At 34.9% G+C, this 15,114-nt stretch overlaps 1 protein-coding gene and 1 long non-coding RNA gene across 4 annotated transcripts in view; one reads left to right on the forward strand and one right to left on the reverse strand.

Moving 5' to 3' along the window:
• Positions 1-87: 87 nt before the first annotated feature.
• On the forward strand, positions 88-13,047 carry LOC131190222 (uncharacterized). The gene is made up of 4 exons (XR_009153262.1): positions 88-224; positions 3,842-3,892; positions 10,914-11,024; positions 12,888-13,047. It is a non-coding gene; the product is annotated as an uncharacterized LOC131190222 (long non-coding RNA).
• SEC24A (SEC24 homolog A, COPII coat complex component) overlaps positions 6,170-15,114 on the reverse strand; it is a 41,781-nt gene continuing 32,836 nt past the window's right edge. For 2 of the 3 annotated variants that reach the window (XM_058167373.1, XM_058167372.1), the window contains exons 16-23: positions 13,831-14,004; positions 13,391-13,501; positions 12,878-13,053; positions 12,468-12,605; positions 11,368-11,472; positions 11,131-11,223; positions 9,672-9,775; positions 6,170-9,177 (exon numbers count right to left, since the gene is read on the reverse strand). In XM_058167373.1, coding sequence (XP_058023356.1) covers positions 9,063-9,177; positions 9,672-9,775; positions 11,131-11,223; positions 11,368-11,472; positions 12,468-12,605; positions 12,878-13,053; positions 13,391-13,501; positions 13,831-14,004 — 1,016 coding nt within the window. In that variant the 3' untranslated portion in view covers positions 6,170-9,062. The remainder of the gene's footprint in view (positions 9,178-9,671; positions 9,776-11,130; positions 11,224-11,367; positions 11,473-12,467; positions 12,606-12,877; positions 13,054-13,390; positions 13,502-13,830; positions 14,005-15,114) is intronic. The other variant, XM_058167374.1, reaches the window with a different exon arrangement.

Below are 15,114 nucleotides of genomic sequence, written 5' to 3' on the forward strand. Positions count from 1 at the left end.
AACTGCTCTCTAGCGCGCAAGCGCAACTGGCGCCATTTGAGGACCGCCTTCAGATGCTGAAACGAGCGACGCCATCTTAGATGAGGGTCTCCCTGTTAAGAGTTCGGTGACGGCGGCAAGTTTAAAGCCGTTGTACAGAAGCCGTCGACCCTAGCAAAAGATGGCGGAAAAGGCTTCGGTAGTGAAGCGGGTGAAAAGGGCTTCGGGAGTGAAGCGGGTGAAAAGTTGAGTATGATCTCATCGGTTAGGGGAAAAAATCATAATCGCTTCCGTCATGCTCAGCTGCGGGCTTCTTCAGGCGGGGCTGCGCGGATTTCAATTGGCAGCCAGCTAATAGCGGAAGTTGGTGGTTTATCCCCAAAATAATTAAGGAAATACCAAAAATTATTTTCCATTCTAATCCCAAAAGTACTTAGGCAAGGATTTTTTCCCCCTTGCCTTTGGCTTTATATTGATATATTGATCATCAATTGTGTTGTAAATGTTGTACCTTGATGAACGTATCTTTTCTTTTATGTACACTGAGAGCATATGCACCAAGACAAATTCCTTGTGTGTCCAATCACACTTGGCCAATAAAAAATTCTATTCTATTCTATTCTATTCTATTTATTTTACTTATTTTATTCTCCATCTTTTATATTGGGCCTTTCCCCCCCCAAGTGATTTTGTGCTAGACTTGTTTTCTATTAGTTTAATAGATGAATACCCGTGTTCCCCTACGAACCTATGTGATGGGGATTGATAAATCGAAACAGTGAGAATTAATGAGTAGTTATGATCGGCCTCTCCTCTCCCCTTCTCTCCCTCAGGCTGACCCCACTGAAGCCTCTCTTCTCTATTCTCTTCCTCAGGCTTGCTCCATAGATCCTCTCCTCCCCTTCTCTCCCTCAGGCTGGCCCCACAGAAACGTCTCCTATCCTATCCCCTTCTCTCCATGAGGCTTGCCCCACAGAGGCCTGTCCTATGCTATACCATTCTCTCCAGAGTTATTTTCAAGTTGGGAGGGGGATTAAAACATCTAACTAGCATCAGAGTGTGTTAAAATAATGTAGAAAACACTAATGTTCTGATGGTCATTTCAAAAAATCCTTTCTTAGTGAACACCTAGAAGCCAAGAGAAACATAGGTGGCAAATTTCAAGTTTGTAGGCTTTATGGTTCCGAAGATTTTGTGATTAATGCGTGCGTGGTTTTCACTTTTATCTATATATAGATTAAAATGGTTTAGATTTATTTGGTGTAATTAAATTTCATGTTTTTGCTGAATTACATGTTTTGCAAACTATAGAGCTAATGTAGTTTAAATAAAAATGCCACAAATGTAATGTTTTGTAATACTTTAGGATAAAAGTGCTTAGGAATGATTTATTAATAATTTTGAGTGCTACAAATAAGATCCAACGTATATACATGGTTTGGAATAAAGAATGGTGAGGCAAAGAAATAGGAAATGGAAGCAGGAATGTTGTGAGGAAAAAATACAATGTTGGAACTCCTGCTTTTAAGAGGAAATAAAGCTGAGCATAGTGTTGGAAGAAATAGCCACCACATTCAGTTCCAAGCTGGGAGAAAGGCACTGGAGACAAAATGGAGGCTGGAGGCTGATTGGAAAGATGGTTTAATGATGAAGCAGAACCACCAGGCAAGTGTGATTGTGGGCAGCTGACCACATGGAGTTGAGAGTGAGGGGTATATATACTTCTCTTGGCCTTTGAACTTGAACTGCCTGTTTCTGTGCAAGAGCATGTATTCTTTTGGCTGCTGTAGGGGTCATAGCTGGCTCTGTAGGTTGTTTCAGCTCCCAGATTTGGTTGAGGTTTGGCTGATGCAATGAAGGGGCTTGTTGGGCAATTCCTATTGTGGCTGAGGGCTAACCTTTGTTCAGACCTTGCTGCAGGGAATTTGCTTATGAATAGAGATAGAATTTCCTGGGGAGGAAAGTTATGGCAAATCTAGACAGCATACTAAAAAGCAGAAACATCACCCTGCCAACAAAAGTGTGTGTAGTCAAGGCTGTGGTTTTCCCAGTTTCAGTGTATGGCTGTGAAAGCTGGACCATAAGAAAGGCTGAGCTCCAAATTGAGGCCTTTGAACTATGGTGCTGGAGAAGATTCCTGCGAGTCCCTTGGATTGCAAGATAGTCAGTCCTAGAGGAGATCAACCCTGACTGCTCTTTAGAAAGCCAGGTCCTGAAGATGAAACTAAATACTTTGGCCACCTAATGAGAAGGAAGGGCTCACTGGAGAAAAACCTAATACTGGGAATGATTGAGGGCAAAAGAAGAAGGGGACAACAGAGAATGAGGTGGCTGGATGGAGTCACCGAAGCAGTAGGCGTGAGCTTAAATGGACTTGAGGATGGTAGAGGACAGGAAAGCCTGGAGGAACGTTGTCTATGGGGTCGTGATGGGTTGGACACAACTTTGCAACTAATAACAACAAGAGATAGAATACAACTTATCTCTTAAGTTGCTTATAAGTAGAGCTAGAATAGAACTTACTTCTTAAATGCTGACATCTGCTGTGGGCTATAAAGGAAGATCAGGGCTGCTTTCTAAGAGCACATTTCTCCATTTCTCATCCAGGGAAATATAATATTCTGCCTTTTTAACATTTCTCAAAATATTTTATTCTTTACAATAGCAAAGCAAGTTAGCTAAGATTTTAATAAATTCAATAATAAGTGTTATCCCATGTCAGAAGGAGCTAATGGGGAAAAGCTCAAAGCCTAGAGGAGGGGTGGGCAATTTTCTCAATAGGCTACATGAGAAACTGGGAGTGTGGAGGTTCGTAGATATATATAATAACAAAAAGGGCTTCTTGAATGCTTTCAAAATAAAATATTCACTATAATAGCTGCTCAATAAACAAGTTCAAATATTAACAGATAGAAAAGAAAGCTACTCAACTCCAACTTTGGTTCAGACTCAACAAAAAAATTGTTTCATCAAGAAACTGACGGGCAGCATAAAGAGGATCTAGACAAACGTCCATATTTTGGATTACTTTAACTTTAGGATCAGATGTTTGCATCCAAGGTTATTGAACGAACTAACTACAATCTAGATTCTTACATACCATTGGAAAATATGGAGATTACTAAAGTGCCAGATGGCTGCAGAATAAATGATGCGTATCTTTTAAAAAATCAGCATATTATGGACCATTCCAACACTGAGATTCTAGAGTAGATAATAAAAAAGCTACTGTAGTAATTGCCAGATGCTAGCATGGATTTGATCAAAACAAATTCTTCTCTAATAAGCTTATCAATTCCAATCTGACAACTTCCTTAATAGATTATTAAAATGCTGTTGAGAAAATATGCTTCAAGTTAAAGGAAGTTTTTGATAAAGACTCCCACAATATGCTGAATAGCAAACTAATTTAAAGTGGGCTTAATGGCATGAAAATAGCTGACTTGAAAATTGTACTTAGAAAATGTTTTTAAAATTTTGTTCTTTAGATTTGAGGTATCAAATGAAATACCAGTAGGAACAGTTCTGTGTCTTCTAATTTTAATTATTTTCTTTAATGGTTTGGTTTTAAAGATCAGTGCCACCCTTAGCCAAGGGTTGTACATTGAGTGGTACAAGACATTAGAGATTACAGTCCAAAAATATAGGATGACAAAATTAATGTTGATCTGATTTACATGTCATTCAAATGTAGTTTTTATTACTTTTCATTTTTCAAATTTCCCCCAATTACCACATTAAAAGTTAAAATTTGCTAACTTTTGGAGAAGTCAGAGATGCACATAAAGGCTTTCATAGGGCACATGCCCTACAGTTCATGTTATATTTCTGTTATTTTCATATTTTACTACCACCATTTCAGAATGATCTTCAACCTTCATTACTCTCTTGGGGACAGCACGAAGATTTACAGGTACTCCTCAATTTACAACTATTTGTTTAGTGACTGTTCAAAGTTACAACAGCACTGAAAAAAGTGACTTATGACTGTTTTTCACTTACAATATTGCAGCATTGCTGGAGTGATGCTCAACAACTGGCATGTATTTATGATGGTTGCAGTGTCCAAGGGACATGTGATCACCTTTTGCAATCTTCTGATTTAAGCAAAATCAATGGGGAGGCCAGATTCACTTAACAGCCATGTTACTAACTTAACAACTGCAGTGATTTGCTTAATTGTGGCAAGGATTGTAAAATGAGGCAAAATTCACTTAACAATTATATTGTTATATTATATATTATATATATTATATTATATGAAAATTTTGTGCTCAGTTGTGGTCAGAAATTGAGGACTGCCTATATAGTGGAAGGATTCAAAGGATTATAGGGGAAGAAAAATGATGATAACCTTTTGGATCTATAGCTTGTTATTCACTGAACCCATTCATATATGTTCAGTTACTTATTTTTAGCAAGTTTGTAATCTCAGAAATATAGTTCTAAATGTTAATTTTTGCCTTTTGTTCCATTGTTCCTTGATCTAAATACTTTCTGTCTTCTAAACTGTATGTAATATGTACTCTCAAGGCTGAGGATTTGATAATAATTTATCATGACTTTGATTGTTGTAGGAAGATCCTTAAATATAAGCTTTCTATCAAGGATATCTATGCAGAACATAGTAGGATCTTGATAGGAAAAGAGAAAAAAATAGTGCAGATAAATAATATACTACATATAACTGATAAAAATCCTTCAAGCCAAACTAAATTCCTCATGCTTTTATAGATATGTGTTGATAACAAAGAAGTGATTTGCCATTGCTTTTTTGTGAGGTAACTTCCCAGTTTAGTTTTAAGCCTTTCCCTTAAGAGTTCCCTGTCCAATTCTAATCATGGTAAGATCTACTTGGCCTCTCAACCCAGTTAAAGTTAGCTAAATGCTTTCACTGCTAAGGCTTGACAGTATCTATAATATTTTGCTTATAACCAAATGTGTTTCCCGATACAGGACAAAATGATTTAAGTAATTATAATGAATAAGCTATTATAAGCATCTAAGAAAAAGCTGGCTGAGCTACCTTTGCGAAAAATAATAAAACGCTTCCAAAAACGTTAATCTTTCATGAAGGCCGGTGAATAGCGCAGGCTGGTAAAGCCTGTTATTAAGAACACAAAGCCTGCAATTACTGCAGGTTCAAGCCCGGCCCAAGGTTGACTCAGCCTTCCATCCTTTATAAGGTAGGTAAAATGAGGACCCAGATTGTTGGGGGGGCAATAAGTTGACTTTGTAAAAATATACAAATAGAATGAGACTATTGCCTTATACACTGTAAGCCGCCCTGAGTCTTCGGAGAAGGGCGGGGTATAAATGTAAACAACAAAAAAAAAAGTCTTAATTTTGAGTTAATTTAACAAAATGCTATACCAGTGATGGTGAACCTTTTCGGCACCGAGTGTCCAAACCGGAATGCGTGTGCACACTCGTGCATGCCGTAGTGCCGGAAACTTGAAGACCAGCTGGCTGGTGCAGATGCATGTGCCGGTCACTTGGTCTTCGGGTTTCTGGTGCTCTGCCGTGCGCAAAGACCACCTGACTGGCACGCATGCGTGCCCCGGAAACCAGAAGAGCTTCTGGCGATGACGCATATGCCCACAGAGTGGGCTTTGTGGGCCACCTCTGGCACGAATGCCATAGGTTCCCCATCACGATGCTATGCTATTCCAAAAAGATGCTGAAGTTTTTAATTCACTTTCCAAAGTTTTTATGTACATAGATGTACTGGTTGGAATTGTGGACAGGTTGAGATATATAATATTTTCTGATAGTGTGTATCTGTTAGACAATAAAAGAGCCTAATGTGATTATTGAAATTTAACTGGCTTAAAGTTGATTAGTTGCAATTCTCAGAGAAGCATTCTAATTAATGGTCAGACCAACATAATTTGGTCAATGACCCAGCAATTCTTTACATTATAATTTTGCATATATATTGAAACTAATTGCTGAATGTGAAGTTTACCACATCAGAAGAATAATACTTGCTTTTGGTAAAAGACATTAAAATTCTTGTATTTCAATCAGTTCAAAATTTGCACTGCATTTAAACAGCATTAATCCCCAGGTCTAATCATTCATAGAAGTACCACTTTATGTACTGAAAATCATTTTATTCATTAAATGGTCAGATAGTCTCTGCATATTCCATTTTGTTTATAAAAACACTGATAAAATTCTATGCAAGCTCTTTCAATTAATTTTATTGAGTAGCCAAATTTGATAAATTAGCACAGCTAAAATAAGCATTTGCATGTGTTACAAATGACTTTTTACAGGAATAAAACAGTGAAAATTACAAACTGTAAAAAGGGGAACAAGTAAAACCTTGCCTTCAAGTCAGAAGAGCAAGGTTTACAATTGCACACTAAAGATCAATGTCTGAGTTCAGAAAACAAGGATTAATATTACAATATTTTACACTACTTTACAAAATCAAATTGACTGTAAGAATTTAATATGTAGTTAGTGAAGAGAAGGCTTGTCACATTTGATGGTCCCTTAATATTCTGAATTATATATATATACATACATACATACATACATACATATATATGTATATATATTCTGTTAAATTAACCTTGAATAAACAAGTTTTTCTGCATTATTGCAAAACAATCATAATTTATTCAAACGCAAATTAAGTTACAGAAAAGTAAATGCTAATATGTTGTTGCATGATCAAATCTAGAATATTGGTAAATCATATTAATTATTCTTTAAAATCTTGAACTAGAAAAATAGAGAACATTTGCTGGTGACTGCCATGCTGAGATGGGAGCATCAAGGCTACTCTTGATTACTTATGTTATTAAAGAACCTAAAACATATATAAATTGTGATTTAACATTTATACATGGATTTGCCCTGGATTTCTTAAGAAGTTGAGGAGAGTATCAATTTACTCCTCAGAAAAAATTAGAAAATTCACTTCTATTTCACAGTGCATGAACTTTCTAAACAATATTCTATCCAAAGAGCATAATATGCTCACAGTTAAAAAATTTTAAGAGTTAGTCAGGGATGCATTCTTGAAATATGTTTATCAGGTTCCATAATTTGTTCAAAGCCCATTATTTTTATCTTACATGAAGTAGAGCTATGTCTACATTATGCCTTTCCCTCTTCTCCATGCAGAATATTTTTACATACAGAAAAGTTAGGCATGGTGCTGCTTGTCAGGATTTTACCATTCAGGTTCTACAGAATCTGATCACACCAATTCTCTGCTCCAACTTGAATGAAGCAAGGAGGAACCCACAGCCAGCATGAGATGCTAGATTCATACTTCCCTATATCTAATCTTTGCCTATACCTTCTTTTCAGAAAGCTGGCTTATACACAAAGATTTGTGTATATTTTTTGGAGAAGAGCTAATTAATCCTCCGCTATATATTGAATTTTAAAGTATCTCACTGATTTCCATACTTACAAGTGCATATCTCATCATGATTATATGGTTCTGAATTAGATTACCAATATTTTAAAAAATATTTCAAAATAACAATGAAAAATAATTAAAACTGTGAAATCAGTTATAACGTTCCTGAAGTCAGCAGATAGTTTTTTTAGATATCTGAATCATTTTAAAGAAATGTCCCCCTTTCTTTCAGATGTTGAGCAACCATTTTCTAAAGATCTTCATAAATCACTCAAACTAAATAGATCATGATGCAGACAGTATTGCTATAACATTTGTTACAATTGCTCTTCCAGTTGGCAGTTGATAAATACCATAGTTCATGAAAAAACTTCACTGTTTTTTTGCACATATGATCTCTTACCCATTCCTCAGATGGGTGAAATTGTATAAATTAAAGCAATGAGCAACAAATCAATGCAAATGATTCTATCAAGACTACCAAGAAGGATTTGCAGCAGAAAAATATTGTATGTAGAAACCAATGATTGCCATAATATACCATCACAGTTCCTTCTGTTTTACAAATGTCAGTACACTTATATTATTACTTAAATTATAGCAATTTCCAAGGAACCATAAAACTAAGATTTCTCTTTTATAACTATTCAGTATTTGAACATTCTCAATTGAGCAGGGTTCCTGTCTATAGTTTTTCCATTAACGCCTCAAAATGTTTGAATAGCAAAATTATTATTACTAAATTGGATGCTCCTCTGGATCTCCATAAGCTATTAAATACACCTCCAATGTATTATTTAACCAGTAAGCATTTTATCAAAACTTCAGCCCATTACAAAAAGGTGACTGAAAAATTAATAAAACAATACAAAAATAATGGTTTTTGGTTTACTGTCTGTTCCCCTATTTACTTTCAATGAATTAAGACCAAACACATCATGCTAACAGCCAAGACTAGGATCAATTATTGTTCACTATTTTTTTCAGCTGCATCAGATCTTTTAAAATTTTAATTCTTACTGAATATAATGTAATCTCATTAATCTTTCAAGACCTAGAATACTGACACATCCTAAAGGTATTCAAATGAATTATTTGATATTCATTTTAAACCAAATAGACTACTTCAAGTTTACTTTTGTTCTTATCATAATCAATGTTTAAAAGAAATGGAAACTAAGCTCATTAAAACTGCAAGTATTTTGTTCATAATGTACTTTTCATTGTTCCTTTAAAAAGGCAACTTTTAACAAATAATGAATTGTATAATCAAGACAATATAGTTTCCTGGAAACTCAAGTCTTGGCGTTTTTAATTCTAGCAGCAAAACACAAAGCAGAAAAATAAAAATGAAAGGTAAAAAAGTTAGTTTATAAACATTTCTCTAATATTGCCTTTTAACTTATGCCACAATTACTTACTGTGAAACATTTTTTGCAGTAAATTAAAGGCGTCCAACATATTCAAATTTATTTTAAAGTTTTAACGTACAACTACACAATAGTGTACTTAAAGATTCCACAGTCCTTTATTTGCTTTTCTTTTTCCTTTTTTTTGGGGGGGGGGGAAGAAGAGGGGGAATCACAGTGAGATTTTCATCAACTGCACCAGGCCAACAACTTATAGGAGCATTACAGGAATAAGAGTTCTGCATGGAGGGTACATTCCTTTGAGCAGATGAACCATTTAAGAAAAGAGCTCATTTATTCATTTTTTGCTGAATATGCAAAAGAAATTCATAATAAGATAATGCAGATTCTGTTCTGTCTTCTATCATATTTTGTAAGAAACTTGGTTTCCACGGACTCTCATCCCTTCAAAACATAAACAGAAGGCCATTATAAGTACATGCTTATATACTTTATTCCTTTTAAAACTATTCATCATAGTAACTGACTAGTAACTACTGACTACTAACTTTAGTAACTGATCATATTTAGTTGACATTTATTGTACGCCTAGAATAAACGTGCAATATTTACATTAACTTTGTCTATTTTAGACTGTCTAAATAGTTTACAATCCTGCAAATAAATATTAACAATTTCATAACTCCATTTGAATCATCTTCATTACCCTCTTTTATTCCTATCTATGGTGTTACTTAATACTTTTGGCTACTAGTTTTGTTTTTGCACTGAATATGCTTTCTGTCTCTGCAAAGAATTGTCTTGTTGTACCAGACATGAACTGAAAGAAGTTTATAACTTAAGGTACTTACATGCATGCAATTGTTAAGTGTTCAGAAAGGCAATCATGCAATTTTTTGTTCAATCTACCAATCGAATTTCACAAGCATTCTACTTACCTTAGAATATATAATATAGGAAAGAAAGGCCTTTGCTCCCTTAGCCAGAAAATAAAAGCAAGCACTCTAGACGATTCAGCTGTGTTCAATTCTGGAAGTTGTGTCTGTCAAAAACAAACAAAAATGGGGGTAATAATAGAGCAAAAAGTATTATAAAATATATTCTGCATTCAGAATACTGTACATCATAGGCTAATTCTAACTTCGCTAACCTACTTCTGCAAGAGTATACTTTTTTCTCTCTTTCAGAACACAACATAGTAATTTTTTTTTTCTGGTGTTTTTTGTGAGACAGAGCATTGGAGGAACACTTCAGCAAATTTAAGATAAAGTAGTCCTCAACTATGAGTATTTGTTCATTGACCAATCAAAGTTACAGTGACACCAGATGAGGGGTATTTAATGGCAGGTTCTTGGAGTTCTGTTACAACTCCCACAGAGAGAGGATCACATTTACGACACTGCCTACTGGTTTCCCACAAGCAAAATTAATGGGGAAGTCAGAAGTCACAGTCAGGCAAGGTCTTTGCTTAATGACAGCATCTTGGACTGCCAGAATTGCCATTGCTAAAGGTGAGGTGGTCACAAGATGTCACACTTTATGGCTGCATTGCTTAGCCACAGTAACTATGGTCCCAATTGCTGTCATAAGCTGAGGTCTAGAAAACCTTAATATATTACATTAAGAAAACCTTAATGTATTACATTAAGTGGGAAAGGAATATCTATTAAAGCAGAATGCCTTTTCATTCTGAATATGATATTACGCACAAACAAAATGGGAATGGAATTTCAGGTATTTTTATGTACATAACATGGCAAATGGGATCTTGCAATAGAAGCATATAGTGCACAAACTGTTTAGTTAATGATAACATTTTTGGAAAATTGATTTTAGTTCTTTTGAATTATAAGGTGCAAATTCAGGCATTCATAAGGTATCTAAAAACCAAATCACAAAAGCTTTCTGTGGGTCTATTTCAATAAATACTTCAGTACAACTAGTACTTTGTTGGCCACACCTTAATCCTTTTGGGTAGTTCTAAGGAGCCACATTACCTCAAGGAATAGAAGTAGGTAACATGATCCTGACTGATTCTTCATCTTAAATTTCTTGAGTCAAGTTCAAGTCTTGGCAACTATATCCCTTGTTGTTTTCTTGGAAGCAATATAGTATGGAAATGGCTTGTTCTTACCTTTTGACTTTTTTTTAACTTACCCTACTCTACTATCTATTTTTAGGATTTCATGGTGATCTCCCATCTAGCTACATACTGGATCTGACCCTATTTAGCATTTTCAAGACCAGGTTGACCAGATGCTGCCATCTGCTGTAAAAGTATTGTCCTACAAGTAAATCCTTAACCATTATCATATTGGCTGGGCTTGATGAAAATTGTAGTCCAAAACTATGAAGGACTCAGGCTGTCTATCCTTGCTTACCATGTTATGTTCTTACCATATTGTGTGGTATTGATGCATAGTTTGGGGCTCCAAGTACTTGGCTTATAAAGTTCTGTCCACAATTCTTCCCAACCCATAAAAACATGACCTGTATATTCAAACACAGGAATTAGTAAATAATGTATGCATTAAACCTTTATCTCAAACCAGACTAATAAAGTACTGCTATGAAGGTTTATTTATGGAGAATGAGATGACTCCTACTGCTCGTAATATATAAAATCCTACTTACAGAGCCAGCATCCATAAGAAAAGCACCATCCCGGTTTAGCTTTTCTACAGAGAGCTGAAGAATGGGTGGCTGAGGTACTGTTCTGTCACCAATATTGAGGGCTCCCTAAATAGATAAAATGATTTCTAACAGGCAAATAAAACAGTAGATCTTATGTATTATAAACATGGGCTGCCATATCCTGACTGATATCAAATCTAAAACATACATCATTTGCATATATCTATAACATAGTATAATATCTATAAAGAAAAATAATTTCCAACTTTATTTTTAAGCAATTGTAAATGTTTCCAGATAGAATGGTTTGCAAATTGCACACAATTTCTGTCCTTGCCCTATGAAAGGTGTTTACATTTGCAGGGATCAATTAAAGTTGTTCTTGAAAGAAATTTAATAATGTTTAGTTTGCATATAAATATTGTTCCATTTGTTAAAATGCAGGATGTATACCATTTAAATTTAGTTCTTTCATATCTATTTGTAATATCAGATATTCTACTTGCATATATTCAATTTTAATGTCCTTTACAATTTACCCATCATAATTTAATATCTCCATTCATTTAAACACACACTAAAACTCTGAATTTGATGGCTAAATAATCTGTGTATCAAGCACAAAATTAGACAACTACATACAAAAATAGAAACAGCTTATAAAATTTCTGGTACATGTCAATTAATAATCCAATTCATAAATGTCACAATTTATACTATAGCTTAAAAGCTGTTGTATTTATATCTACTCTCAAAGTCTGTCATAATTGCTACCTTCACGGCTTCACCTGTCACGTCAAATATTGGTCCCTATTTGCAATGTTCTTGCTTGTCAATACTCACATAACTAAATCATCCTCAATGCCTAGATAGGGAAAAAGTTTTCCTTTTTCCAAACTTCTAAGACTTGAGGTCTGGAAAAAGGAAGACTGACACAGAACATTGAAGAAAACTGCTCTCTGAATCTAAAAAGCATGGAAATGCATGCCTTTATTATAAAATATGCACAAAGTCAAATGTTTTAGTACAATTTTGTATAATATCTGAGATTAGGAAGATACATCCAATGATTTCCAGACAAATTTAGATGAAGAACTTACCTCATCTGTGAGATTATCAATTCTATATAGATTGGGATGCATTATAAGCATGAGGTACACTAATGGTTGGCTTTTCACTTGACACATTGTAAAGATGCGTTCATCTAAACGGGTATTTGTTTTACTTTGGAATGCTTTCTGTAAGCAAAAGTAGCAGCAGAAAAACAAGACAACTTAGAGTTATGCACATGTCAAGATCATCAGTTTCAATCATACACTTTTTTACTTCATGCATACAAGAAAGTCTGGAAACTTATTCTCAATATAGAATAGTTTTTCTAAATTTGTTACTGCATATAAATATCTGGGAAAAATAATTAACTATAATACTATAAACGGTCATCATCAATTTTAACAAAATTTACTTAGCCAACTTCTATTTCTAAGGCAATTTCTGTTTTTATTTTTACCTGTTTTAAGAGAGCCAGGATAAACAATGGAAACAGACGTAATGATGCAGGAGCCATAAGACCTGGTTGCTGAATGGTTAGGACAGATGAGCGGTATGCAGAAAGAGAATCTATTACAGCATTCACCAATGCATCTCGAGCATCACTCAAACTAGCAGAAATTGACCGATCAACAGCTGAAAAGGATCAGAACATAGTCCACTTGAATGTCAAAAAGACAATTGCAATAAAAAGTATTAACAATGGATATTAAAGACTCACTCAGTCTCTCTCACACATACAGATATCCAATTTACCAAAAAGAATACAAAGCCACATTGCATAGTATCTATATCTCTTTATGCTGTGGCACAGTTGCCAAGCTTTTTAGATACATTTTGTAAAGCACCTTTAGGCATTCTAGAACAATCTCAACCAAAACATTCATTACCACCAATCTTTAAACTTTGTACAATGTTAGTATCAATGAATCAAAAAATATTGTGCAATTCAGTCCAACAATTTAGCACATACCCATATTGGCTAAAAGGCCTGTAATAGCTTGTACATCAGCTCCTAAATAAACATCACTCAGTTGGCTTACAACCGGTAAACACAATGTGTGGACACGTATTCTTCTTTCACCTGTTAAAAAAGTAGTTTTTAATAGCATTTAAAATAAATCCAGGGTATGCTTCAAAAACTACGACAATTCTATTACAGACATAGAGTGAAGTGCATTATTCAGAGTCATTCATCTTACAAATTTAAATAGAGGCTACTATTTTCTAACCAAATTTGTGTAAAAGACATGTTACTTTCCACTTTTTTCAAAGCCAAAGTACTTTTAACAGTGAAAGTAATCAGTATCTGCCAATAACCTATGAAGTTCTTAATCATGAAAACTGCAAAGTCTAAAGACTTTAATAACAACCATTTTGTGAAATATATACCGGATGCCACAGGCTACTTACCTTTACTAGATGTATACAAGAGGGCTGATTGAAAACAGACCACCTGCATATCTGTCAAGCTCTCCTCTACTGACATTTGGACAGCATATCCTGCATCAGGATTCACGTTTGGCAGAGACAATAGATCAGTTGACCGTACAAAGAAGTTGCCATGGAAGGTGTGAATTGAAAGGCCTGTGAAAAGAATTAATGTTTAAAACATTATAATTAAGCTTAAAATTACTACTCTTCACTCTTCAATTTTCAACAGACTAGGTTTAAGCACTGTCACTAAGTACTTCTATATGGTATCATGCTCAATTAAAAACATCAAAGCAGAAGCAATGCATGGGAAATGAAATTTCTGTTTGATAAACACTCCATTATCATAAAGCTTTTGTAGTATTATTCTCAATGTAGTGAGGAACAGTATTTCTTTGTGCATGCAGAGAGGATTTTACCACATAAAAAGGACAATCTAAATGCAGCCAGTCTCTCTTGAACTGCTTAAGTTGATTAAAATATTCTTAAATAAGTTATGCAAATATAGTACTAGCATTATCATTATAAGTCTCTTACTTTTTCAATAACTGAACTGAACCAAAATTAAAATATGTACTTGTTTTTTACAGTAAAGAAGAAATGTAGACTTAAGGCTATGTTATTTTGTATCAGGAAAACATTTGAAAACTGTGGCTAAAATAAGCTTAAGTTTAGAAAACTCATTCATAAATACAAAAGCAAGCCCCTTCATGTGTGCAGCTCATTTCGCATTACCTGTTGATTCAAGATGTCCTCTTCTCTCCTAACCCCCCCAAAATCTATCCTTTTACCAAAAAAGAACATTCAAGGCATAAATTTACCATTGGATTTACAATGCAGTCTTTAAAAATCTTCCTAGAAGTACCAATCTGCTATGATAGGCAGACCAGATTCCCCAAAGACCTGAGCCAATTTATTTAACAATATAGCAAGCTCTAGGACAGTGGTTCTCAACCTTTATAGTGCTGCGACCCCTTTAATACAATTCCCCACAATGTGGCGACCCCAACCATAAAATTATTTTTGTTTTGAATTTATCATGCCTGAAGCCATATTGGCTAGCGATCTGAACTGCTTGCGATTGCCTTGAGGACGGAGGCATTAAAGCGGAGACTCCTCCCTTATTAAGTTTATCGTGCCTGAAGCCAGATTAGGCTAGCGATTGGGAGTGATTGCAGCTGGCTTGAGAGGAGACATCAGAGCAAAGATTTCTCTCTTTTTTAATTCATCGCGCCTGAAGCCGAATTTGGCTAGCGATTTTAA

Source organism: Ahaetulla prasina, chromosome 2, assembly GCF_028640845.1.
Source record: "Ahaetulla prasina isolate Xishuangbanna chromosome 2, ASM2864084v1, whole genome shotgun sequence".
Lineage (NCBI taxonomy): Eukaryota > Metazoa > Chordata > Lepidosauria > Squamata > Colubridae > Ahaetulla > Ahaetulla prasina.